This window comes from Mya arenaria, chromosome 10 (genome assembly GCF_026914265.1).
Source record: "Mya arenaria isolate MELC-2E11 chromosome 10, ASM2691426v1".
NCBI lineage: Eukaryota > Metazoa > Mollusca > Bivalvia > Myida > Myidae > Mya > Mya arenaria.
In genome coordinates this window covers 47,472,189-47,498,224 of record NC_069131.1, presented here as the reverse complement: position 1 = coordinate 47,498,224, position 26,036 = coordinate 47,472,189, and the positions used below count along the sequence as shown (strand labels likewise).

General features: G+C 35.9%; 2 protein-coding genes across 5 annotated transcripts in view; one reads left to right on the top strand and one right to left on the bottom strand.

The window, feature by feature from the left end:
• The window catches only part of LOC128206567 (solute carrier organic anion transporter family member 4C1-like), a 35,699-nt gene extending 12,977 nt beyond the window's left edge, over positions 1-22,722 (top strand). The window contains exons 1-13 of one of the 4 annotated variants that reach the window (XM_052909133.1): positions 806-1,098; positions 6,334-6,628; positions 6,902-7,042; positions 14,590-14,730; positions 16,519-16,686; positions 18,148-18,250; positions 18,594-18,715; positions 19,011-19,274; positions 19,827-20,022; positions 20,420-20,573; positions 21,265-21,437; positions 21,991-22,055; positions 22,325-22,722. In XM_052909133.1, coding sequence (XP_052765093.1) covers positions 6,427-6,628; positions 6,902-7,042; positions 14,590-14,730; positions 16,519-16,686; positions 18,148-18,250; positions 18,594-18,715; positions 19,011-19,274; positions 19,827-20,022; positions 20,420-20,573; positions 21,265-21,437; positions 21,991-22,055; positions 22,325-22,707 — 2,112 coding nt within the window. In that variant the 5' untranslated portion in view covers positions 806-1,098; positions 6,334-6,426 and the 3' untranslated portion in view covers positions 22,708-22,722. Of the gene's footprint in view, positions 1-805; positions 1,099-2,943; positions 3,568-6,333; positions 6,629-6,901; positions 7,043-14,589; positions 14,731-16,518; positions 16,687-18,147; positions 18,251-18,593; positions 18,716-19,010; positions 19,275-19,826; positions 20,023-20,419; positions 20,574-21,264; positions 21,438-21,990; positions 22,056-22,324 lie in introns of those variants that run through there. The other 3 variants (XM_052909136.1, XM_052909132.1, XM_052909135.1) reach the window with 3 other exon arrangements.
• On the bottom strand, positions 22,708-25,612 carry LOC128206568 (probable G-protein coupled receptor No18). The gene is made up of 3 exons (XM_052909137.1): positions 25,479-25,612; positions 25,001-25,297; positions 22,708-24,400 (listed from the first exon to the last, which is right to left on the bottom strand). The coding sequence occupies exons 2-3, from the start codon at positions 25,273-25,275 to the stop codon at positions 23,431-23,433; spliced, it is 1,245 nt and encodes a 414-aa protein (XP_052765097.1). The 5' UTR covers positions 25,276-25,297; positions 25,479-25,612; the 3' UTR covers positions 22,708-23,430.
• Positions 25,613-26,036: the final 424 nt, after the last annotated feature.

Sequence of the window (26,036 nt, the reverse complement as noted above, 5' to 3'; positions counted from 1 at the left end):
GGTTAAACACATCAGTAACATGTAATCCAATACATTTCCAATAGTTGCAATCCAATACACTTTCAATAGTTAAACACATCGGTAACATGTAATCCAATACATTTCCAATAGTTGCAATCCAATACACTTTCAATAGTTAAACACATCGGTAACATGTAATCCAATACATTTCCAATAGTTGCAATCCAATACACTTTCAATAGTTAAACACATCGGTAACATGTAATTCAATACATGTCCAATAGTTGCAATCCAATACACTTTCAATGGTTAAACACATCGGTAACATGTAATCCAATACATTTCCAATAGTTGCAATCCAATACACATGGAATAGTTTAGTTGATCCATCTCATTCCATCAGGTAGAAGGGATGCCCGTTGAATAGGGTTGGTTACGTATGGGCATAGCGATTATACATACTGCGGCATGGCCTGCAAACATACAATACCACAAATATCAATATACAATGAACTATATTTTAACATACTAGTATTAAGGAATATATGTTTTAATGATTTATGTTATAGTTTCGTGTAATTCGATGTTTCGTACAATTAGCGCATTACCATTTGATTGCCGAATAATTCGTGTCGTCTTAAGAGCCGCTCTAAAGGAACTTGTACACTTTCATGGGGTCAGACATTAAAAAAAAAACATTCGTTTAAAATGTGACGAATGTGATTGTTTCAATGATAAAGATTCATGTTTAAAAATCGTTGCGCTTGTCCCTTTAATTAACCAATGCTTGACTGAACACACATATGACAGTTACTCGAGTGTAACATGGCTTAATGTTATTAAATCGAAGTCATTTCAAACTGGTTTATTTGTAAAATAATGTTTTCGTGATCACTTATTTAAAGCAGTGAATTGTGAAGCTGGGAAATTTCATAAGGTTATCTGTAGATCTAACATACCTCAAAATTGTGTTAATACAACAAACTTAAGTACATGTTTAAATTTCGTCACAGCTGGTTTAACTTTTCCTTTGAGGCGCAGAATTGGTGTAAATGAAGTAGGTCAGTGATTCACTTTATAGTCGTATGGAATGAGTGTGTAATTGGATATTGCTGTTACATTTGTATAAGACTAACGGTAAGACAAAAACAAACAGGTTTTAATTCAAATATTGGTGGATTTGGTTATTGTAAACGCTGCCAGGAAGTCGAAATAATATGCTAGATATAAAATGGATGCACGGCATGGCTTCTATCACGGCAGATAGACAGAAATGTATAAGTGTTTATTGTCGTAAGCATGTATAAAACAGATTCCTGACGAAACAGAATATGTTATATTAACAGGGTTACAATAATACATGACCCTATAAACGAATGCGTAAAAATATTAAGGGTAATAAATAATAAACAATATATGTCAGCATTCAAGTGATTAACAAATATATCGTAACAATCAAGTACTTAACTTGAGGCTAATATTTATTTACTCGATCACGGTTTGTGTCCGAATTTGCTCTACATTATTTCTAGATTATATCAACTATCGTGCGATTCACGGTTCAAAACATGGTAAAAGTTAACAACATGATATGCGACATCATTTTGAACATTTTAACGCGAACTATATATTTGATAATGTGCACACATATTTAAATGTAAACAAGTACAGCTTTAACATTTGTTACAACATCAGAGTTTATTCGAAATACAGCAGATCACAAATGTATCCATTAAACATCCAGACGGCAGTAATGATATGAACGTTAACAATGGTGACGTTAACAATGGTGACGTTAACAATGATGACGTTAACAACGTTGTTAACTTTACAAAGATCTGAACAATCAATCCGTTGTTATTCGATTCATGAAAGGCGGTACCTAAATAAATATATGATCTCAATAATTGCATTAAAATAACTGTGAGCACGTTAATTTTCAATGCTTTTAGAAAATATCTGAATGTGGTTTTCGATGGCATATTGAATTCAACTTTACAAATCATAAAATTAAAAAAAAAATGAGCTGTCAATATTATATAATTTTGTATAAAACTCATAACTATCGTTTTCTTCATAAATGTATATTCAAGTGCTGTACCTTTATTGTCTTTTTTATAACAGTAACGTATACTTGTCGATTGTGTGGAATTTGAACGTCGTACACTTTGCATTGTCGAAAGATAAGTTTTACACATATTAAGTACAACTTTTCATTGCCATTGACATTTATTTAGGTTTATTAACTAATGCTATCATATTAAATAGTTTGTCCTTGTTCGTGTAGAACTGAAGGTTACCTTATTATTAAATACATCTACTAACTACACTTTCAGCATTATGTAAAATGTCGTCAGTAATTGTTAAATTCAAGGACAAAAGTATTTTAAAATGTACATTCCAATTGTAGATTAAATACCGTATTGAATGAGTTTAGAATAAACGACATCCGTTTGTTTATCATAAAAATGAAGTGTTCGTATTTTGTTTTGAATTCGGTTTATCGCTTGGATCAAGGACAGTAACCTCTGCAAACATGTATACGGACAAATCGATAGGCGACTGAGTTTTAATTTGTGGACTTCATGAACTTCATGTTTCAATTATCTTTTCTTGTGGGAAAATTTTAAGTATCATCGGTGTGTAATACCTAGTTTCTAGAATTTCACTTCACCTCAGTGATAATTATGGTAAAGATTTATTATACGAAGTTCACGTGTAAAGACTCATTTCATTGTCGGTTAATGAACATAATTATGTAGCGCAGCATCTAGTTTTGATTTAAGGCAATTTACTCGTTTATCCTGTATCCTCTCTATTATAAAGACATTTCACATATTTTTCGTTCTGCATTTCTTGGCATATATATGCATGGTGAATTACTTCCTTCATAATGTTCATACATATAGCAACAAGTTAAGCATAGCACGTTCATATTATCTATTCAAATAAAAAGCGTGATATAAGACCCAGCATCTGTTTTTGTGTGACAATATATAATACAGCGAGTGTGGTAATCAATAGAGACCAGGATCAAGTTGTGATAATACCAGTATTCTTTAGTATTCCTATTTCATTTATGATTGTGACAAAATGTCATCCGACATATCGTCATGGAAGCCAACCAGGTGTTGTGTTGGACGATGAACGTTGACGTAAACACACGGTGGGAGTTGATTTAACAACAATGACTCAGGGGAATAAGATTTGTGTTTAACTTAAGTATAATAACACAGCATGGACGTCTGATAGCAATTGAAGGTGGATATACAAAAATATAAAGAGTAGGGATATAGTGTGTGTTTTTAACGTAATAATTGTTTGTGCGTGTGTGCGTTTTATTGGTAGTACTTTTCTATCAGATTATAATGTATGAATGTGCTAAATATTAAAAAAAAATATCGAATATTCACGAGCAAAACTGGATTTAGTGATCGTTTATGGCATGTCTTCAGGTTAGTGTTCACAACTGTGTATTTATCCAATGAAATCGTTCGAGTGCGGCGAAGTGCAATTAAGTAAATATTTGAGATACTGTACAATCTCCTAAAAAAAACCTGTACTCTACTCAGTACGGTAATTTGTGAATGGATTAGATTATTTTGTGTAAGTATTATATTATAAAGTTACGTATTAATTTGTTTTCTGGTTTGGTGTTTTCATCGTTATTTGTCATACTAGTCACTCCTCGTCTACATCCTAGTAGCAAAGGGGAAGGGCGCATGGTCATGTCGCACCCCAATAACGACGCCCCGCCCAAAATCAATAATATTATTGGAAAAAAATAAGGTGGCATTACTACTGGCCACGGCGTCGGCGTCGGCGTCGGCGCCCGGTTAAGGTTTTAGGGCAAGTTGGCATTTTTACTTATAACTCCAATTCCATTCTTTTGATTTACATCATACTTCACACAGTTGTTCAGGACCATTACAAAATTAGGTTCCATAACTCCATATCATCCTAAATACAAACTATTATGCCTTATTGACTTGGGCACATAGGGTAAAGTTTTAGGGCACGTTGTGCCAGGTTCAAGGGCAGGTTGTGCCAGGTTCAATGGCAGGTTGTGCCGAGTTCAAGGGCAGGTTGTGCCAGGTTCAAGGGCAGGTTGTGCCAGGTTCAAGGGCAGGTTGTGCCAGGTTCAAGGGCAGGTTGTGCCAGGTTCAAGGGCACGTTGCGCCAGGTTCAATGGCAGGTTGTGCCAGGTTCAAGGGCAGGTTGTGCCAGGTTCAAGGGCAGGTTGTGCCAGGTTCAAGGGCAGGTTGTGCCAGGTTCAAGGGCAGGTTGTGCCAGGTTCAAGGGCAGGTTGTGCCAGGTTCAAGGGCAGGTTGGGATTTACACTAATATACCTCATTCAGTTCACTTCATACCTCACACAATAAGGTTACATAACTCCATGTTATCCCGAGTACAAATCATGCCCTTGATCGACATAGAAAATATTCATACTCTAAGTCCGGAGCATTACTGAAAAAAAGTATTTGAGGTATTGGCTGCAAACTTTATATTCAGAAAGATCTCTTTGTAGAGAAGTGCAGTACACAGGGACCATAACTCCGGCTGCAGTATTTATTACTTATTGTCCGTTGTTATTTGTACATACTTAATCCTTAGTCGTTAAACGAAGCTGATACAGTTCAGAATAAGGCAGATGTTTTGAAAGTGTCTTGTTCTTGTTGTCATTGGAAGGTGGGGGAGGGAAGGTGTGGTGAGTCGTGTAAAACCACATAATACACAATCTAGTCAGATATATTTGAATACTTGAGGAAGTGATTTTAAAGGGACTCGTTCACGTTTTATAGGGTAGACATCGAAAGAAAATAATTTTGTGTGAAATGACGAAACATGCAAACATCATGGCCCGTTCGGTAGGGTGGCATTTTTTTTGAGAACCGGGATTCTGCTCCAAACCGACCTATATCAGGGGTATCACTTTTTTAAAAAGTTTAAATAATAAAATGTTCAAATTTTAGCATGTTCATTGAAAAATGGAGTTATTGCGGGCTAAAACACACAAATTTCTGTTTAAAGAGGTATCTGCCAGAGGCTACTTGTTGTTTGTTAGTAGATGTAAGAATTTTTTTTTAAATTGAACCAACTTCCAAAAAAATTGCAAAATCAAAATCTGTGAATGCGGTCCCTTTAAACCTGAGCCATAAAGATTTACCTTTTATTTCTTTAACCTCTATTCGTTAAACTAATTCGTTTTGACAAAATTTTATCTCAAATCTGATTTTTTTTTTGTCAAACTGCATTCATGTATGAGCAAATATCCTATTTTTTGTGTAAAATTGGCATGGCATTTGGTAAATTGTCCTTTAATGCTCTTTATAAAATGTATAAAGGCGAAAGTATTTGGTTCTTTTTTATTTTCGTCCATATACCCTATGTTAGTGGATAAAGACACATTGAAATAGGATTATATGTCATAACGTGAGTTTTGATCTTTAAGCTTATTAAGTCGTTTGAAATAAAATATTGCCTTTTGGATATCTTAATATTTAGTTTTGATAGAAACGGATACTTGCATGATATTTTTATATGTCATGACACGAAATATCACCGATGATCCGTGTTTACGAAATATCACCGATGATCCGTGTTTACGAAATATCACCGATGATCCGTGTTTACGAAATATCACCGATGATCCGTATGTACCAAATATCACAGATAATCATTGTTTACGAAATATCGCCGATGATCCTTGTTTACGAAATATCACCGATGATGCAGTTGTTAACGAAATATCACAGATGATTCCTGTTTACAAAATATCACCAATGTTCCTTGTTATCACAGATGTTCCTTGTAAACCAAATATCACAGATGAATCTTGTCAACAAAATATCACAGATTATCCATGTTAACGAAATATCACAGATTGTCCTTGTAACGAAATATCACGGATGATCCTTGTTAACGAAATATCACAGATTGTCCTTGTAACGAAATATCACTGACAGATAATCCTTGTTAACGAAATATCACCAATGATCTTTGTTAACGAACTATCTCAGAATGTCCTTGTAACGAAATATCACAGGTGCTTCTTGTAACGAAATATCGCGGATGATCCTTGTTAACGAAATATCGCGGATGATCCTTGTTAACGAAATATCGCTGATGATCCTTGTTAACGAAATATCGCGGATGATCCTTGTTAACGAAATATCGCAGATGATCCTTGTTAACGAAATATCGCAGATGATCCTTGTACCTTCAAAAAGCTTTCATATTCGGATAAAATGATAAATTATGTCGAATTCTTTCTAATACAACATTTTATATATGAGTAAGAATTGGGCATCAACTATGGCAAAATGTATCCACAAAACCTTTGAATTAAATAAAACCTTATCTTTATTTAAGACTGAAAGTTGGATCATGCAAGAACAAGACACCTGAGATTGAAGTGTACACCAATTACTCGGGAAGAATATAACACAATACAAAACAAACATCATGGCAGCTAATCGTGCATCTTACGAGGTGAACGGAGCTGTGTCTACAGAACAACTATCACCACGCTCGGAAAATGATGACGAAAGCGCAAAATATGATGACGTCAAATGCGGATACGGAAGTTGCAAACCGGAAAGACTACAGAAGTGCAACAATCCTAAACTGTTGTTGGCAGTTATGTGTGTTTTCGCAGTCAGTCAAGGTAATGAGATTCATTTAATTTGGCAGTAGTTCAAGTTCTCTTATTTTGTGCCACAGCAAAACGTGTAGTACAATGTGTATTAGTTAATTAAGTCCCGCCCAACAACTAGAATGAGAACGTCAGATCAAAACTGAGATCTTAAATTAAAAAACAACATTGCGATTGGTTGATTTGAAACAATTTACATAGAACATAATTTCAATGAAATAAATAACGTGTGACATTTAGTCTACATTTTTTTTTATACAATATGACCTTTTTCTCTGGTTACAGGTTTTGTTGTGAACGGCGTGAACAACGTCAACACTCAGGCAGTGGAAAGACGTTTCCGGTTGCCTAGTTCTCGTTCCGGCCTCATTTCAAGTTCCTACGACTTCTCGGCCGCAATATTTGGTGTCGTCATCAGTTTTGCTGGTACGTAGTTTTAATGTTTACAGTTTTGCAAGTTCGTGATATCTTGTTTCGCAAACAATTTGCAGGTAAGTTATATATTAGTTATTATATTGGTGTCGTCATTCATTTTGCGACACATGTTTGCCAGGTATGTGTATTTTTGTATCGTCATCAGTTTTTCAGGTGTGCGATATTCGATGTCGATATCAGTTTTGCCAAGTACGTTATATTCAATGTCATCATCAGCTTCGAGGGCATGTGTCTGTTATCATAAATGTAATGGAAATTACAAACACAAAATCCCAGCATTCAAACTCGTCCTAGTTACGCTTTTTTCAAGATAGGAGAAAAAATAATAAAACAAGCTCAGTATGCAGCATTTCGTACTAGAAAATGTTAAAATATTCAGGGAAAGAATCCCCCCACAGACCAATATTTCTAACCAAATAAATTTAGATTTTGATGCAAGTCGAAAGGAAACGCCCCTCAGTTATGCCTCCTCTCATGTAGAATCCTGGAACCGCCCCTGCAACATGTACTGTGGTCATGTTAAGTGCAACAATAATTTAACTTTGAGAGATTGAGTTTAACTTTTTTGAGTATTTTTTTTTCTTTATTAATATAATGTTTTATTGCATGAAAACAAATATTACAATGAGAATGATATCAATGAAAAGTCCAACACAATTTTTGAATCAAAATCAATAGTTTAATCAACCATTGAATCAAATATGCAAGGGTATTTGGACACGAGTTTTGCCAACATCAATTATAGCCCTCTCCCTCTTTCCATTAATAACCTCACACTATATTATCTTCCTTAAATTTCTACCCATTTAAAAGGTTGTTTGTCTGCCTGATAATGGCCAATTCAATGTGTTATGCATGAGGATACATAATCTTAACATTGTCCATAATTCTATGCTCATTTTTTGCAATGTCTAACTTTTTTTAATATTTTAAAGCAGTTTTCTATTTCCGATATTAATCCGGTCTAAACTACTTGATTAATGAACACCATTAACTTTGATATATGCTGATACCGTAATCAATGCGAATTTGAATACCATGAAAATAGTTCATGGTAAGCATACATTATGTATTTCAAATACATTTATAACAGCTTTCCACAGCTGTTCATATCATTATAAGAATAACAAAAACATTTATCGTCTATAATCTATTGTGGAATACAACGATCTGGAGAGAAGTGAATCGGGGACCTAAAAGGGACTCGCTCATGTTGTTGCAAAGTGCACTGAATTTTTGTCTTGCAGTTCATAGGTAGGTATCTGTATCGGTATCGTTGGAATACCGTATCGTTTCGTTGGTATCGGTATCGTGAGAATACCGTATCGTTTCGTTGGTATCGGTATCGTTGGAATACCGTATAGTTTCGTTGGTATCGTAATCGGTATCGTTAGAATACCGTATCGTTAGTATCACTAACATTAGAATATCGTATCGTTTCGTTAGTATCATTTTCGTTAGAATACTGTATCGTTTCGTTAGTATCACTAACATTAGAATATCGTATCGTTTTGTTTGTATCACTATCGTTAGAATACCGTATCGTTTCATTAGTATCACTATCGTTTTAATACCGTTTCGTTTCGTTGAAATCGGTATCGTTAGAATACCGTATCGTTTCGTTGGTATCGTATCGTTAGAATACCATATCGTTTCGTTGGTATCGGTATCGTGAGAATACCGTATCGTTTTGTTGGTATCGGTATCGTGAGAATACCGTATCGTTTCGTTGGTATCGGTATCGTGAGAATACCGTATTGTTTCGTTGGTATTAGTATCGTTTTCGTTAGGATACGGTATCGTTTCGTTGGTATCGGTATCGTGAGAATACCGTATCGTTTCGTTGGTATCGGTATCGTGAGAATACCGTATCGTTTCGTTGGTATCGGTATCGTGAGAATACCGTATTGTTTCGTTGGTATTGGTATCGTGAGAATACCGTATTGTTTCGTTGGTATTAGTATCGGTATCGGGCCATTTCGTCCTGAACGGTATGCAACCCTGGTTATCTGGTTATGCATGAGAAAGTTACATCCCGGATACAGATTTTTACTAATTGTCTATAAAACAAATTATGTTCCCTTATTGACTTATAGATATTTACAAACTTCATGGGAAGGTAGGATAGGTCTCAATGAACATATGTTAGATACAGAAGGTTATCTGTACAGGCACGCCCAAATACCTATGGCTATCTGTACAGGCACGCCCAAATACCTATGGCTATATGTACAGGCACGCCCAAATACCTATGGCTATATGTACAGGCACGCCCAAATACCTATGGCTATCTGTACAGGCACGCCCAAATACCTATGGCTATATTTACAGGCACGCCCAAATACCTATGGCTATCTGTACAGGCACGCCCAAATACCTATGGCTATCTATACAGGCACGCCCAAATACCTATGGCTATATGTACAGGCACGCCCAAATACCTATGGCTATCTGTACAGGCACGCCCAAATACCTATGGCTATCTGTACAGGCACGCCCAAATACCTATGGCTGTCTGTACAGGCACGCCCAAATACCTATGGCTATCTGTACAGGCACGCCCAAATACCTATGGCTGTCTGTACAGGCACGCCCAAATACCTATGGCTATCTGTACAGGCACGCCCAAATACCTATGGCTATCTGTACAGGCACGCCCAAATACCTATGGTTATCCGTACAGGCACGCCCAAATACCTATGGCTATCCGTACAGGCACGCCCAAATACCTATGGCTATCCGTACAGGCACGCCCAAATACCTATGGCTATCCGTACAGGCACGCCCAAATACCTATGGCTATCCGTATAGGTACGCCCAAATACCTATGGCTATCCGTACAAGTACGCCCAAATACCTATGGCTATCCGTACAGGCACGCCCAAATACCTATGGCTATCTGTCCAACGAGGCAATCCGGTGGCATTTGTCACATTTATGTGGCATATCTTGTTTTGCCATAAATTAGACTACTCTGCAGATTTAAACGAAATCTAGACCCTTCTACCTCCGGTATAGGATGGGGGTTTTAAAGTATGCAAGAACACGCTGCAGTGAGAATCGTACCTTTGAAAAATATATATATACTAAAACAGGTTAAATCGCTAGAATTGAAAATGCCGACAAAGTGTGCCGACCATACGGAACGTGTTTTGTAAGACCATAACAACACAAGAGTAGTTGAAATAATCAGTTAGTTCCTCACACATTATCAAATTCAGTGTCACATGGGCGTATCGCCAGATATCGAAAACTGGTTAAGCCCTTCCTGAGACACGTTTTCGTTGACTCTTGTTAGTTGCTCGTTTTGCATCGACCTTTTATACTTATGTCATTGAAGCAGGACCACGGTGGATTCTTTACCGCTTTCATGTCTTTGTATTTCAAGGACATTCACGGTATTGATCAGTAAAATATTTGTATATTTAACCGCCGTGACAAAGTCACCGGCGTAACTGTTTAGAATTAAAACGGTTATCACTTAGTACTGTTCTATTACCACCTTAATTTGAACCAGAAGTCACTTTAATTTGACCGGTTACCGTTTTAGTGTGAGCCACTTAGATTTAAGCGGTTACCCTGTAACCACTTCGATTTAACAGGAAACCATATAGGTTTGAGCGAGTTACCACTTTGGTTGAATCGGTTACCATTTAGCATCGAGCCAGTTACATGTATAAATTAATCGGTTTTCGGACTTCCAACATCATACTTTTAACTATGTAATTAACGACATTGTTGTTAATTTTTAAACGTGAAATATTTGATGATGTGCTCAAATATCTAAATTTAAACAACAGTTGTCTTAAATCTTGTTATAATACATCATGTCATAAGTGTATCCATTAAACTTTCAGAGAAGTGATGATTCGAAAATGATTCAGACATCGGGCCAACATAAAGTGTTTGCTGTGTTAGAAGAGGGCAGGTCACAATCAAAAATCAGTTAAGCAGATTACAAAACCGCTTAATGGAACGCCAAATTTCTTTTAGTGACAAAAACTCAACTCAAATTCCTTTTACCCATTAAATGATAGTATTAAGATAGTAATACTATTAAGACATTCGCACGGCATTTCGCACTACATACTTCAAAACAGCTAGTATTTACTTTTGGTAACGCGATCGGTTAAGTCGTGGGAAACCCACTATAAAGATAAACATAGCTTGTGTATTTATAGATCATATTTTATTTTATTTTCATTTTTCATGAATAATGGTCATTCTTAAAACAACTATTTATGAAGAAATATGCTGCTTTTATAAACTAATAAAAACGACAATTTTTTAAGAAGATGCCTATTTCAAATAAACAGACTGACTATTATTTTTGCATGTTTATTACAATTAAACGCAAACATTGACTATTTAAATATAGAAAACACAACGAACAGTCATACTATTATTCAGGGTATATATAGAAAGGTAACTGGAACTCTGTCGGGCGGTCCGGAAGAGTTGGGTTATCAAACTATTATTTCCCCATCTCTACATTCGACTTCCTTTTGTTGTTCAATGTATTTAAGTTTTGCCCTATGCAGCAATTTTAATGATCAAAATCACCCGTCGTTAACTTGAAGAAAATATTTTATTTTTTTTTATTATAAAAAGGCCTGTTTGAACGCGATTGAAAATTAATTAATTAGCAAATGACGTCACACAAGCTCGAGTTTTTTTTATTAAAGTGATCTATTGTGCCTTTCTTCTCATTTCAACTTGGTTCTGCACAAAGTATGGGGTTTGAATAGTAAATATTATTCAATAAAGGCGAATAAAAACCTCTTTTTAGTCGTTACCATTTGCGAATACCCATAAATGATAGAACTTAATTTCAACATATTCCCTTGCAAAAAATAACAGAACGAAACTTGGTCTGAATATTCGTCAGCAATATCTCTAAGACGGACCAGTGTGAACATTGGAAATCTCTGGTCAAAAACTGAGTCGCTAAGTCAAATATTAAGACACAACTTTGTGCTTAAGAGTCCTATTCCTTTCACAAATTAACCAGTATTCACCCCTTTTTTTAAAAACACCCTTACAAAACAGGTGTCATTGAAACCTACTGGGTGACCATCAAGGTATGTGGATTGACATTGAAACCTACTGGGTGACCATCAAGGTATGTGGATTGACATTGAAACCTACTGGTTGACCATCAAGGTATGTGGATTGACATTGAAACCTACTGGTTGACCATCAAGGTATGTGGATTGACATTGGAACCTACTGGGTGACCATCAAGGTATGTGGATTGACATTGGAACCTACTGGGTGACCATCAAGGTATGTGGATTGACATTGAAACCTACTGGTTGACCATCAAGGTATGTGGATTGACATTGAAACCTACTGGTTGACCATCAAGGTATGTGGATTGACATTGAAACCTACTGGTTGACCATCAAGGTATGTGGATTGAAATTGAAACCTACTGGTTGACCATCAAGGTATGTGGATTGACATTGAAACCTACTGGGTGACCATCAAGGTATGTGGATTGACATTGGAACCTACTGGGTGACCATCAAGGTATGTGGATTGACATTGAAACCTACTGGTTGACCATCAAGGTATGTGGATTGACATTGAAACCTACTGGGTGACCATCAAGGTATGTGGATTGACATTGGAACCTACTGGGTGACCATCAAGGTATGTGGATTGACTTTTATATGTTAAGTTTTTCAGATTACGTATTTCATAATTATTTCATACCTACATAATGATTCTAACAATGAAATCATGGAAACACGTAAACGGAGTTGAAAAGCAACATCAGCCTTTTTTCTAATACAAGCATTCATCCTGCTGCGAAATGTCATTTGCCAAAATGAAAAATCCGACTGAAATGCTGTTACCGCATAAACCCCTTCTTATTCTTAAAATAAGTTTAATGGTGAGAGACCACTAAATATTTATTTATATAAATTCTAGGATATAGTTTATTGACCAATTTGCACTCGAAATAAAACGTTTAGTGTTTAGTGTTTCACGGCCTTCTTACACCATATATACGTCAAGAAAGTTCCATGCACTTGTTTACTAAACATTAAATAAAGTGGCCACAAAGTGTAAAACAAGGAGAGTTAAGTAGATCTTCAGTACGTTTTTGAATTCATATATTATTCAGTTTCAACCCCCAGAAAGATGGCCATTGATTTAAGATGGTCATTTATGAGCTAAAATGAGAGAAAAACACATGTTACACTGAGTAGTCATGTCCTTATTGGTGTGATTTGGCAATATCATAATATAAGTACATAATAGTACAAAGTCTTGTAATTCGGGAAGCTTTACTAATAAACGTCTTTTGTATATAGATCGATCGATTCATTCATATCGCAAGCGCAGCGTAGAATGAATATTCTGCATACCGTATGTCGCGGGAAACCAACTACAGGGTTAAAAATAGCTTGTGTATTTATAGATCATATTATACTTTTCTATTTATGTTTTCACAAATAATGTTAATGTTAATTTCAAAGGCAACCTATGAGTCATTATATATATATTGTTTATAAAGCAAATAAGAAAAATACGATATATCGGGAAAATACAAATTTTAAGAGATTAATATAAAAGGTTTGTTTTATATTCAAAACTATTCATTTAAACATTTAATAGTATAATGAAGAAACCACAACTTTGTTCGCGTACTGTCTAACAGGTTATATATAACACTAAGTTTCAAAGTATTATTGGGAGGTCCGGAAGAAATTGGTTATCAATCTATTATCCCGATTTCTACATTTGACTTCCTATTTTTGTAAAAATAGTCTTTTGTTTATGAACTTGTTTTAAATTATTAACTTAAAATAATAAAAATAAATAAAACTATAATATTAAATTGTATAATAAAGATTCTAGCAATATATATCAGAAAATAAAATTGATTGTACAACACGTCAAGTCATAACAACTAGCATTGTGCGTAGTCCATATAATTGTCCGTTGATGGATTTTTTAAACGATTTTTGATATAACACGTCTATTAATTTAGATTATCATTGTGCGATAATATAGAGATGTCCAAAACTAGCACCATCTGCAAAAATCCATTCGAATCGTTATAACTTCCGGATCAAAGTACATACTAATAACCTTATTGAATTTGTATGAAAGTCAAACTAAACACTAGTCACTTACAAGACGAATATTGGTAGAATATATGTGCAACTGGATGATCCTGAATCTTTTCCTCATGTGAGTTTGGGTCACTATATTGGGATATCAGACTCTGCCTCATAAATTGGTTATTAATGGTTATTATGTTCACGCTATAACAGGCGCTGGTTGACGGCGGTGGCGTTTGTTATAGGGCCTGGCTCCCTCTTTGTAGCCCGACCTCAAGTTTACACAGTAGAGGCTCTACGGAAATATTCCGTCTATTTATCACATTTGTTTTTATTCTAGGTTCTGGACGTTATACAGGACGCTGGCTGGCTCCTTGCCTGTGGATCTACCTCAAGTTTACTTAAACTCTTTGAAACTCTTTGAAAACATACCGTCAATTAATGACATATGTTTCATTCTAGGTTCTGGTCGTTATAAAGGACGCTGGTTGTCCGTCGCAGCGTTTGTTATGGGGCTGGGCTCCTTCACAATGGCCCTACCTCATTTTACTACGGGGCTCTACGATTATGGCCAAAATGTCGTTGGCTCTGTCTGTGCGACTGGTAGGTACAGATGTACTATATCATCACGTTTAATTAGAACCTAACATACTTAGTAGTGCATACGAGGGCTGAATACCTACTTTATTGAAAAGCAGTTGCGCCTCAACTTCATAAATATCAAGTATAAGGTATATTAATTTTGTAAACATATTTCATAACGTTAACATTGACAAAAATACTGAGGCACATATCGTAAAAAAATCTATGTCGTTTTCTATGTCGGTTTTAGTTTTTAGCTCGACTATTCGAAGAATATGGAGAGCTATAATACTCACCCAAGCGTCGGCGTCGGCGTTGGCGTCACTTCTTGGTTAAGGTTTTGCATGCAAGCACACATAGGTTACTATCTCAGCAACTACTTCAGGTATTGCATTGAGACTTTGTTCAATGGTACTCAACAAACCAACCTACTTAATTAACCAAGTTTGATCACTCTTAGTTGAATTTAATGCAAAAAATAGGCCTTTATTATTCGACTTAAAAATTCTGGTTAAGGTTTTGCATGCAAGCACACATAGGTTAATAGCTCAGCAACTTCTTGAGGTATTGCATTGAGACTTAATACAATGGTACTCAACCATCCAACCTACTTAATTAATCAAGTTAGATAACTATAGTTTGCATTAAATTCAAATAATGGCCCCTTTTTTATTCGACATAGAAATTCTGGTTTTGCATGTAACCACTTTTAAGTCAATACCTCAGCGAATACATCATGTATGGCATTGAAACTTTACACACAGGCTCCCAAACATTTAACCTTCTTCTTTAATCAAGTAAGATAACTCTTATATATATCTTTCATATTATATAATTTTTGCCCCTTTATTATGCGACTTAGAAATTCTGCTTAAGGTCTTGCATGTTAGCACACATAGGATAATATCTCAGCAACTACTTGATGTATTGCATTGAGACTTTATACGATAATGGTATTCAACCACCCAACGTAATTGAATAACCAAGTTAGATAACTGTATTTTGCAAATAATGGCCCTTTATTATTAGACTTAAACATTCTGGTTAAAATTTTCAGTGTAACCACATTTATGTTAATATCTCAGAACACCATGTATTGCATTGAAATCTTATCTAACAGTGATCCATGCATGTTTCGCCAAAACTTTTCAATCCTTACACTGAAAAGCGGTGGAAAAGACGAGCGCGCTGTCTCTGTGACAGCTCTTGTTTTTATTAAATTGCTTCATATTTGCCAGTATTGAAAAAAAATACGTTGAGGAAGTTAAATGCGTGTTTTCATTCGTGACGTTTATACAGATTTAAGATACTTGAGGTTACGACGAAAAGTCTTTATTGAAACGCACCTCTGGGGTTAAGCAAGGTTTATATTAAACATAACATATAAACTATCTTTTTTACTGTTTTGTGAGTAATTTAAACGCTCAGAGCAGTGATTCTTTAGCCGTCTTATGTATCTCTTCCCGTATAACTCACAAATGAATAGATTGTCATATTTTACAATGTTTATAGAATTGATAATTTTCGATTTGCGATGTCAAGCAGGGACAAATTCAGCAGATTTATTGTTATATTTTAATGTCCTACAATGAAAGAGACCATTAGCGATATCACACAAGCCAACAGACACCTTGTACATAATTATTTAGATTAAATTTATCAAGAAATACTCGGGATATTCATTGCCAACAGAAATTTACTGTTTCAATTGATTGTCACATCGCTTAGACAAGATCAAAGGACTGAAGTGCCATATTTAATATTTTTATGTTACGATCACCTTTGGTGTGCCATATAATTTTTATACAGGAGTGAATGCAACGAGCCCCATCTGTGAGGAGTCGGGACTGCAAAACTACCTCGGCGTGCTTATGTTAGGCATGATCTTCCACGGAGTTGGTGGATGTGTTTTGTACACTATCGGTGTTGGTTACCTTGACGACAGTGTGGCCGCAACAAGTTCCCCGCTTTATCTAGGTATATAATATTTCCCTATATATCCACCCATCGTCGAATTCGTCATTGCGTAACTTTAGCGATTTGGCTAGGAAATTCTCGTTATCATGAAGTTACAATGAGGCAGGTTCCGCATAAATATGCACACATACTCACAAACTAATGTTTACCAGTAGAAAACATATTCTGACGAATTTCATATTGAACTCGTTCCGCCCCATCACTACAAAATTTAAAACAGCTACTTAGACCACTCGCATGCGGAGACAACCGACAATGAAAGGGTTTCGAAGCATGCGATTTCATTGGAAGAAGAGTTGATTCCCCTGCCTGGTGCATGTTCATATAATATCAAGCGAGATTTGTCAATCAATTTTCCCACGGTATGTATGAAGTTTAAAGGAGAAAAGTACCTTTGTTTGCGACGATCTTCCACGGAGTTGGTGGATGTATCTTTTACATTATCGGGGTTGGTTGCCTTGACGACAGCGTTGCTGCTACCAGTTCTTCATTTATTTACGTAGTTTACATTTCTCTTTGAACGTATTCCTTTCCTAATCGAGTATTAATTGTTCATTGTTTAATACGCTACTTATTGACGTTACCAGGTCTTCGTTCCATCTACGTAGGTGAAGAAATACTCGTATTAACTTTTGTTTCAAAATGGTTTTACCATTATTTGCAATCGGAACATCTCGGCCATTTTCCATCGAAAACAACCTACAATGTATATGGACGGTTAACAATGTCAGAATTTGTTCATTTACCTACGATGCAAGTAGATAGCGTAGTAATTCCAAATTAACAGTAACAAAACCTAAGGACCGTACTCTTAGGAATATCAATTATGTATGCAATAATGCACTTCACTGGGAATCAATTTGAACGTAATACAAATCACACGTTATTATTTTTTGTTTTACGAATTTTATGACCTACTTTTACTTATGTATACCGGCATACATCCGAGGTTGATTTCGATGGAAAATGGCCTAGGTATATCTTTTGCATCATCTGTTGTTATGGTATAGGGGGGTTGGCGGAGGCGGAGAGAATGCAAACCTTCATGGAACAACGCCCAACGTCAGACGAAACCATGGTTTAGAAGAATTTATGGAGAAATGTTTGTTTCAGTGAGAGTCTGCTTAACCAGTTTCATTTCGTTTCCACACAGCGAGAAATAATATTTTAGTTTTTGTTAAAGGTTGTTAGTATTTACTTACAAAAAATAAATGGTTTGATGCAATCAAACATTTTTAGTCGTATACATGATATTGTGTAAACAACCCGTTTATTGGACCAGCCAATTTTTAAAAATACCGCTTCACCTGATTTAAATCAATAACGGCTGATTTACTGAAATAAGTGTATAAGAAAACTTGAGAAATACTGCCTTCTCATTGGACAAAATATAAAAGTGACCACTAAATTATGATAATTTACCGAGATTTGTGTGACGCACATTGTCCTTAAACCTTGCAGGTATACTGTACGGATTTGCTGCACTTGGCCCGGGGCTTGGTTATATCGTGGGTGGCCAGTTCCTTGATATGTATGTGGACGTTGATAAAGTCGACACCGCGACGTGAGTGTTTATGCATTTTTCTCTCGAAGTTTATTTCATACCGTGCCCTTTTCTGTAAGTAAAATCTCATGAAGGCAATAATATACATATGTTTTATTTTCAGTTTATATTCGTATCAAACAAATATTTTCAAATTCACAAGTGTTTATGCCAGTACCCATATAGTTCACGTCACAATTCTTCAATCAATCTCTATATAAGCTTGTTCAAGTTACACATTTTTGAAATGAGATAACATGTTCAAACTTGATATCTCAATCCCTTTTCACCAAACAATAACCATTAGCTTCATGTCAATCTGTTTTAGCCATGTATTATGTTAATACTATCAACATTATTTCAGTATAGATCTGAAGAAGGACGATCCCCGATGGGTTGGGGCTTGGTGGGTGGGTTTCTTCATCACCATGGCAACGTGCTGGCTTATTGTCGTTCCTCTGTCAATGTTTGGCGCTGAGTTGCCTTGTGAGTATCTTCGAATATCGTGTGCCGCTGTCGGCTGTACATACTCATGTATTTAAATCAAATTCGTCAATAAAAAGTGTTAAATAAAATACAATTTAACTAATGTACTATTGTATTAATTAGCTCTTTAATCTAGAACAAAAACTCTTTATAAACATGATTTTTAAAGCCGAACATAGACTGTATGTTTATAGAGACATACACTGTACATGTTGCCAATGGTATTGTTTTGAGATATAGCTGTATTTCTTTTTCAAATTTTCAGCCAAACATTTCCATGTTTATTTTATTTCAGCTGCAAAAAGAATCCGGGAAAGTAGAATTTCTCAAATGCACAAAGGAGACCATGATGAATCTGGAGGTCACGGGACCAACAAGCGTCTACCAATCAAAATGTTCCCTAAAGTCACGTGTGAACTGCTTCGGAACGCTCCATTTGTTTTCACTATTCTTGCCGGTGCTAGTGAGGGTGTTTTGACTTCAGGATTTGCAACTTTCGTCCCGAAGTATATTCAGAATAAGTTTGGAGTTTCTTCAGGAATGGCAGCACTTTACACAGGTATTTTATAAAAAGCTTTGCAATAAGTGGTCGTATTCCAAACTCCATGCAATGTGCCTGTTAAAGGAACACAATGGAAACTACCGGTACACGCCCAGGAACAGAAATACACAATGATCCTGTTTTGGGGCACAAGGTTTATGCCTAACAGATACAGGTCAAAGATGTGTTATGTCGCATTACAGCATTGACATACTTCATATACAGATATACTTAAATACTTTAATGTTATACATATTGATGATTCAAATTAATACTTAATGAGTCTGAAATACCAAAATGTGTTTTTTGTTGATATACATTGTACAACTATTCAAGCACATTTGCGTTCACAGAAAACTTCTCCCTTCTTTCCTGAAACTGTTTTGTTTTGGTTGATTAATTAAAGGCCAAAAATTTAATTATTCAAGAATGATACACTCTCGCCCAAAATCGTGCCAACGAGAGTGATTCATATAATGTTGTAATAACTTGTTTCATACTCGTTTTAAAATAAATACGTATTTTCGTGCTGCATACATGTATATGCTTATATTATTTTCGTCCATATAGGAGCAGCTGCAGTGCCGGGTGCCGCGGGCGGGATGTTTTTTGGCGGGTTTATTTGTAACCGTCTGAAGTTGAAGGTCCGGGGGATGTTTAAGTTTGCCATTTTCACGTGTTTTCTCACCATTATCGCTGTAAATATATTATGGATTAGTTGTGAGGAGCTGTCGTTTGCAGGAGTTAATCAAGAGTATGAAACTGGGTTAGTACTTACTTGGATACCTTTATTTAAGTAATAGTAAGATGGCATGAAGTAACATTTTTATGATTAAGAATTTAGATGCCATGTGCTAACCTTGACAGAGTTTGTGTTGTTCTGTGTGCTTTGATATTGGCCAAAAATTAACACAAGTTTCTATCATTGCTAAACATGTTAATGTATAACGTATCTTTATCCGTCTCCTTAAAATACTATGTGTTTTTGGTTTAAGAATATTATAGTAAGTGTTCATCTACAAAGAAAATGTTGTGTTTTCTAATTTTAAATATAATGTCTTTATCCGTCTACTTAAAAAAACCATCATGCTTACTTATATTCAAAATAATGGATGCATCCATCTTATGACGATTTAATTTTAGACAGCTGTATTTAATTTTAGAGGCTCAAAGGGTGATATCCTGTCCGCGTGTAATCAAGACTGTGGGTGCATAACGCGATACTTTAACCCGGTCTGCTCATCGAACGGAGTACAGTATTTCACGGCGTGTCACGCAGGTTGTGACACGGAGATCGAGGCGCTGGATGGGACCAAGGTAATATATGGATATTGTTGGAATAAAAAATCCTTAAGATTGTTCTTCATAAATTGGACACTCAAGATTTTAAAAATGGGTCTATACTTGTTAACTTGCTCTTCTTTTTACATTTTGATATAAGTAGAATGATGCAGCTGATGAACGTTGAATTTTTAACTATCATATTTACTTATATAGACATTTTTAACGTTTGGTTGCACTCGGTAACAAATTAACCGTTTGTTTTTATTTGATTTTGTTTTGGAATGAGCCGATTTTAGTGTAAATGTCTGGACACCAGTAATAAATAACTGCTTACAAAACATGATAGCTCGGTTTTTCATATTTGAAATATTTTATCGGCAATTTTCCAGACAATTGAGATACGTTCTATTACACGTGAGTCATCTTATATGACTCAGTTGAAGGAAGTGATGCAAAAAGCCGCTGATTCTGAGACAAAAATGTAAAGAAAAGTCAAAACTGTCAATCTGTGAGAGTGCAGCTTTAAGTTTCCATACACACAACTGTGTTCAAATTGGTCCTTATCACGTAACTGGGTGTAGCGTTGTACAGAAAAACGAGCAATGTCAGAATATACGTAGATTTTATTTTACAAACAAAAATAGGTTATTCTATTGTTTTGATAAAATGTGTTAGCCTTAGAATGATGTAAATACAATTCAGTTTCTTTTTTTAACATTTGCAGTCGTACACTAACTGTTCTTGTGTTCCACCGGATGTCAACACGGGTATGCGAAACGTCACTTCCGGCACGTGCGATTCGGGGTGTAGCTACTTGTATCTCTTCATTGCGATGTTCTTTGTTACTATTTTTGTAACATTCCTCCCCTCCACGCCCAGCGACGCGGCAACTCTCAGGTAAGTGACATCATTGCTGTCAGTATACCAGTACATTTTCATCCGATATCGCCAAGCTCTTTCATGCCTTTCATAAATACAGGGACACGTTTCATTAAAGGATCTCAGTTGTAATATAATCAGGCGCGTAGCTGACTGTACGCAACTATTCAGTTGCGTAATAAAATTTTGACAGGTCGAAGTTTTTGTCATACCAGAACCCACGAATTTGAAATAAAAACCGAAAGGTGGGTAGCGGGTGAAGGGGTTAACATACCCCAAGGCATCGATCTGCGTAATCCCAAATTGACCCTAGCTGCGCGCCTGATAATACATACATAGAAGCATTCAATTGCAGGAAGGAGATTTGTTTCATTTCTCCAAATTGTGTTTTCAACTTAACTTCTATCTGAAGCTCAATTCATACGAATTGCAATATGATAACGAACATATGATACTAAGATAATTTCAACGCTGAAAACATAAAACAGGGCCCAGTTGCGAAGTTGCCCTTTTGATATACTTCACCAGTGCGATAAATATTCTTTAACCAGTCTTTATGATCATGCTTCAGGTGTATCCATGAAGACCATAGGACATTTAGCATGGGCCTCAAGTGGTTGTTCATCCGTCTGTTAGGTGAGAATATGTATGTTATGATTATGTCGTCTCAACCAATGAAGTCATTTTTTCTGTGTCATTAACCTTGACAATAATTGTTGAGGATTTTTTCTACCGGGCTTGTCTGCATTTCATTGCAAATGCATTTTATTACTACTATTATTGTAATTATTGTTACTAAAGACAAACACGGCTGTTGACTGCAGATTACTTTTCAAAACATGTCTTGCTATACGGCCGCATATTATGTACTATTATAAGTTAACTTTTTTATATTCTTTTGACAGGAACTGTTCCCGGCCCTGTTATTTTTGGCGCAGTAACAGACACAGCATGCTTGATTTGGCAGGACGAGTGCGGAAAACCATCCTCATGTTGGATTTACGACAACAGTGTCGTTAGTAGGAACTACTTTCTTATCGCCATCGCAGCCAAAGCACTTTCCATGATATTCTTCATTCTCGCGTTTGTTCTTTATAAGCCCCCTCCAGAAGCTTTGGCACACAGCCCAGGCAAGATTGGCTTCAGTGTTAGAGAAAGTGCCAAAAAGAAGATGTCGTTTGTAACTGGTTCGTTTAAAGAAGGTGATTACGAACACAGTATCTTACAAAATGACCCGAGTGTTGAAAAAAGTTCCGGGCGGGATGGTGAAAAAACAACAAATCTGTGATACACATATACCAGTTACATTTATGTGAAAGTACAACACAACCCCACAGGTTTACATTTGTTTTAAAACTGCTCCGTGTCGGTATTCATAAAACAGTTTCAGTCATTTCCTAACTTAAGTCCTCCTCCTAACTTAAAATCTCTCTTAGGCTCATATTATTTAGTGACCTAATTATATCTGAAATACTTTATTTCCAATGACTTAAAAAAATATACTTTAATTATAAAAACACTTACTTTTCTTTTATCTTGACAATGTTTTTTAAGGAATTGGACGTATGGGAAGAAATGACTTGTTTTATGGAAAGTCCCAGAGCTAGACGCAAAGATAATCTCAATTGACATATCTTTACTCAAATTATTGTTGTCCATGTTAAGCGGGCATTTATTATTTTTCATTTATAGTTTATATTTATTAATGAAATTGCATGTTTGTACGTATTAACTGCATGTATTGTTTTGCCAAAGTAATTTAATTGTAATGTAAAATGTATATTTTTTATAATAAAACTGATACTACCATACATAACCATATCCCGATTTGATCAGAATGCATTTCATACAGACATGATTTCAAAACAAACTTCTGCAGGTATTTGCTATAAAATGTTTTATGCAAGTAATTAAGTCATGTTACTAGATCAATAATCCGAGCGGAATTTGCACTTAAACTAATGCATTTTTTCATTCACTTCACTTAAGTAGGGTTATCTTAGCTAACTCCTTATCTACAACACCACCCATGGATCATATCAGTCATTTTTGTTCGAAAGTCCTTGTTAAAGAACCCATACAGGATCGGGTTTATAGCACAGTTAAAAACGTAAGATCGTAGGAAGAAATTCCAGACACTTCTCTGAGCACTTGACAAAATGGACTCCATATTCGGTACAGCTGTTCTCAGTGACATTATAACACAAAATGGAATGAAACTGATCACATAAGCAACTGTGACAGAAAACAGCATCATGGTCGTTCGGCCTGCCCGAATTCTCTTTGTGAAACTCTCCGAGGTCTTAATTTCCTTGATCTTAAACACTGTAGGCGATGACAACCTGAATTTGTCTTTCAACGTCTTATTAATTTTTCTCTGCGCAGGCAATGACATGGTTTTGAGCACTAGCTTTTGGTCTTTCCTGTGTTTTGGAGTTGGCTTGTTCTCATCCACGACATTATCAAACGAACAACTTGTTTCCGATGAGTCATCGGCGACCACTCGTCTCAACTTTGGTTTAACTGGGACAGAGACTGACCCATGTCTTTGCTCCTCCAATTTCAATCGCTTGTATATGGCTCTTCCTATTAAAACATAGGACACGATCAGCACGATCATGATTATAACTGTTGCAAGAAACCATGTCCCCAGTATTGGAGGAGCAAGTCTAGACCTCTTGTATTTATCGCTAATTTTGCACGTTTTTCCAATCAAAATCGTTCCATTTCTTCCGGGAAATTCGACCGTTTGTGTTCCGTAGAGTATGTAGCCAGGTATATAAAATGCAAAAGCCAATGCTGTAGACACACCACAAATTAATTTGATTTTCTTTGGAGTGAACACTGGTTTCAATGGCCGGCAAATTTTCCTGAATCTGTCGACTGCAATAGCACAAAGCAGCAAGGCAGAGGTACCATTAAGCGCATACGTCAGCGTGTGACCAATGCAACAGAGATACGGGAAATCGTACGACCAATATCTGTAACAATGAACAGAGATACGGGAAATCGTACGACCGATATTTGTAACAATGAACAGAGATACGGGAAATCGTACGACCAATATCTGTAACAATGAACAGAGATACGGGAAATCGTACGACCGATATTTGTAACAATGAACAGAGATACGGGAAATCGTACGACCAATATCTGTAACAATGAACAGAGACACGGGAAATCGTACGACCAATATCTGTAACAATGGACATATACCCGGGAAATCGTACTAGCAATATCTGTAACAATGAAAATAGATACGGGAAATCGTACGATCAATATCTGTAACAATGAAAATAGATACGGGAAATCGTACTAGCAATATCTGTAACAATGAACAGGGATACGGGAACAATGTTATTGAAGTTATAAATGAAACAAACTGTTAAAATGTTGTGAATAATCGTCCATTTAAGATGCTGAATACGCTTTAATACAGTAAAGGAACTTTTATGATATAAATCAAATCATCATACGGTCAGTTTTATACGATTTTAAACATAAGCATGGTACTTTTGAACGTGTATACATGCATGGATAACAATGACAATACGTTGAAATCGAAAAAAAACTTTTTTTACCTGACGATGATACTTATTTCAAAGGGCATAGTGATCAGTAAGTTTACAAGGTCACATATCGACAGGGCGATAATGAACACCCTTGACGCCGTCCTCCTCATTCTATTCCTGTATACGCAGATAGTGATGATATTTCCCGGTAGGCCGACCATTATTATAACTATCACAAGAACAAACGAAGGTATGAGGATCATAAATTGCTCCTCATTCAGCTGATCAATGAGTGGACCCTCCTGAATCCGCCGTGGACTGCTTGTGTTCTGTAAAGTTGCCATATGATCGTAGATAGTGGTCCACCTGTTAAATGAAATTGTTAAACGAATTGAACTTTTTAACAACAAACAAATTTTGATGGAGATAACAGTACTGTATATCTTTTTCAAATAACTAGCAATTTATTTCCCTTTCGTTGCGTTACAGCAGGAAAAAGGTAAAATAACTATTTGCTGAATCTGACAAGTAAATAAATTCATATTACCTTTTGGAGAATTATGACGCCATAATATTAGTGTCGTTAATTCATGCCCAAGTATCAATAGTTGTATGAACTTGTTTGACAAATTAGGTATAGTTGCTTATTGACGTGCTTTATAACATTTATGTTGGCTTACAGTCAAGAGGGTCCTATCACGTTCAGTACTTAAAGCACTCGAGATGGACAAAAAGTTGATTATAACATCTACAAGGTGTTCATGTCCCCACTCAACAAAACTACTGCGTGAGAGGGGGGACAATTGAATCCCATATCAACACACACGTCAGGGATGATGTCTAAGTGTAACCATCATTGCGAACAAAGATTTATTTGATTCTTATGTTAGCCCAATGGAAGCTGATATTTGAAAGGATTCGTCTTCAGTGGCGGCAATTAATTAACATTTACATGTACTTTCTTTCGACACGTACAGAGAAAAGTGTTGAATTTATGTTAATTCATATTACATTTACATGTTCTCAATGGTTCATTTACAATGGATTGTTCAGAAGCGTATAAACAGTTTTACAGGGTTTTTACTTTTACAAAATGTTTTCCACA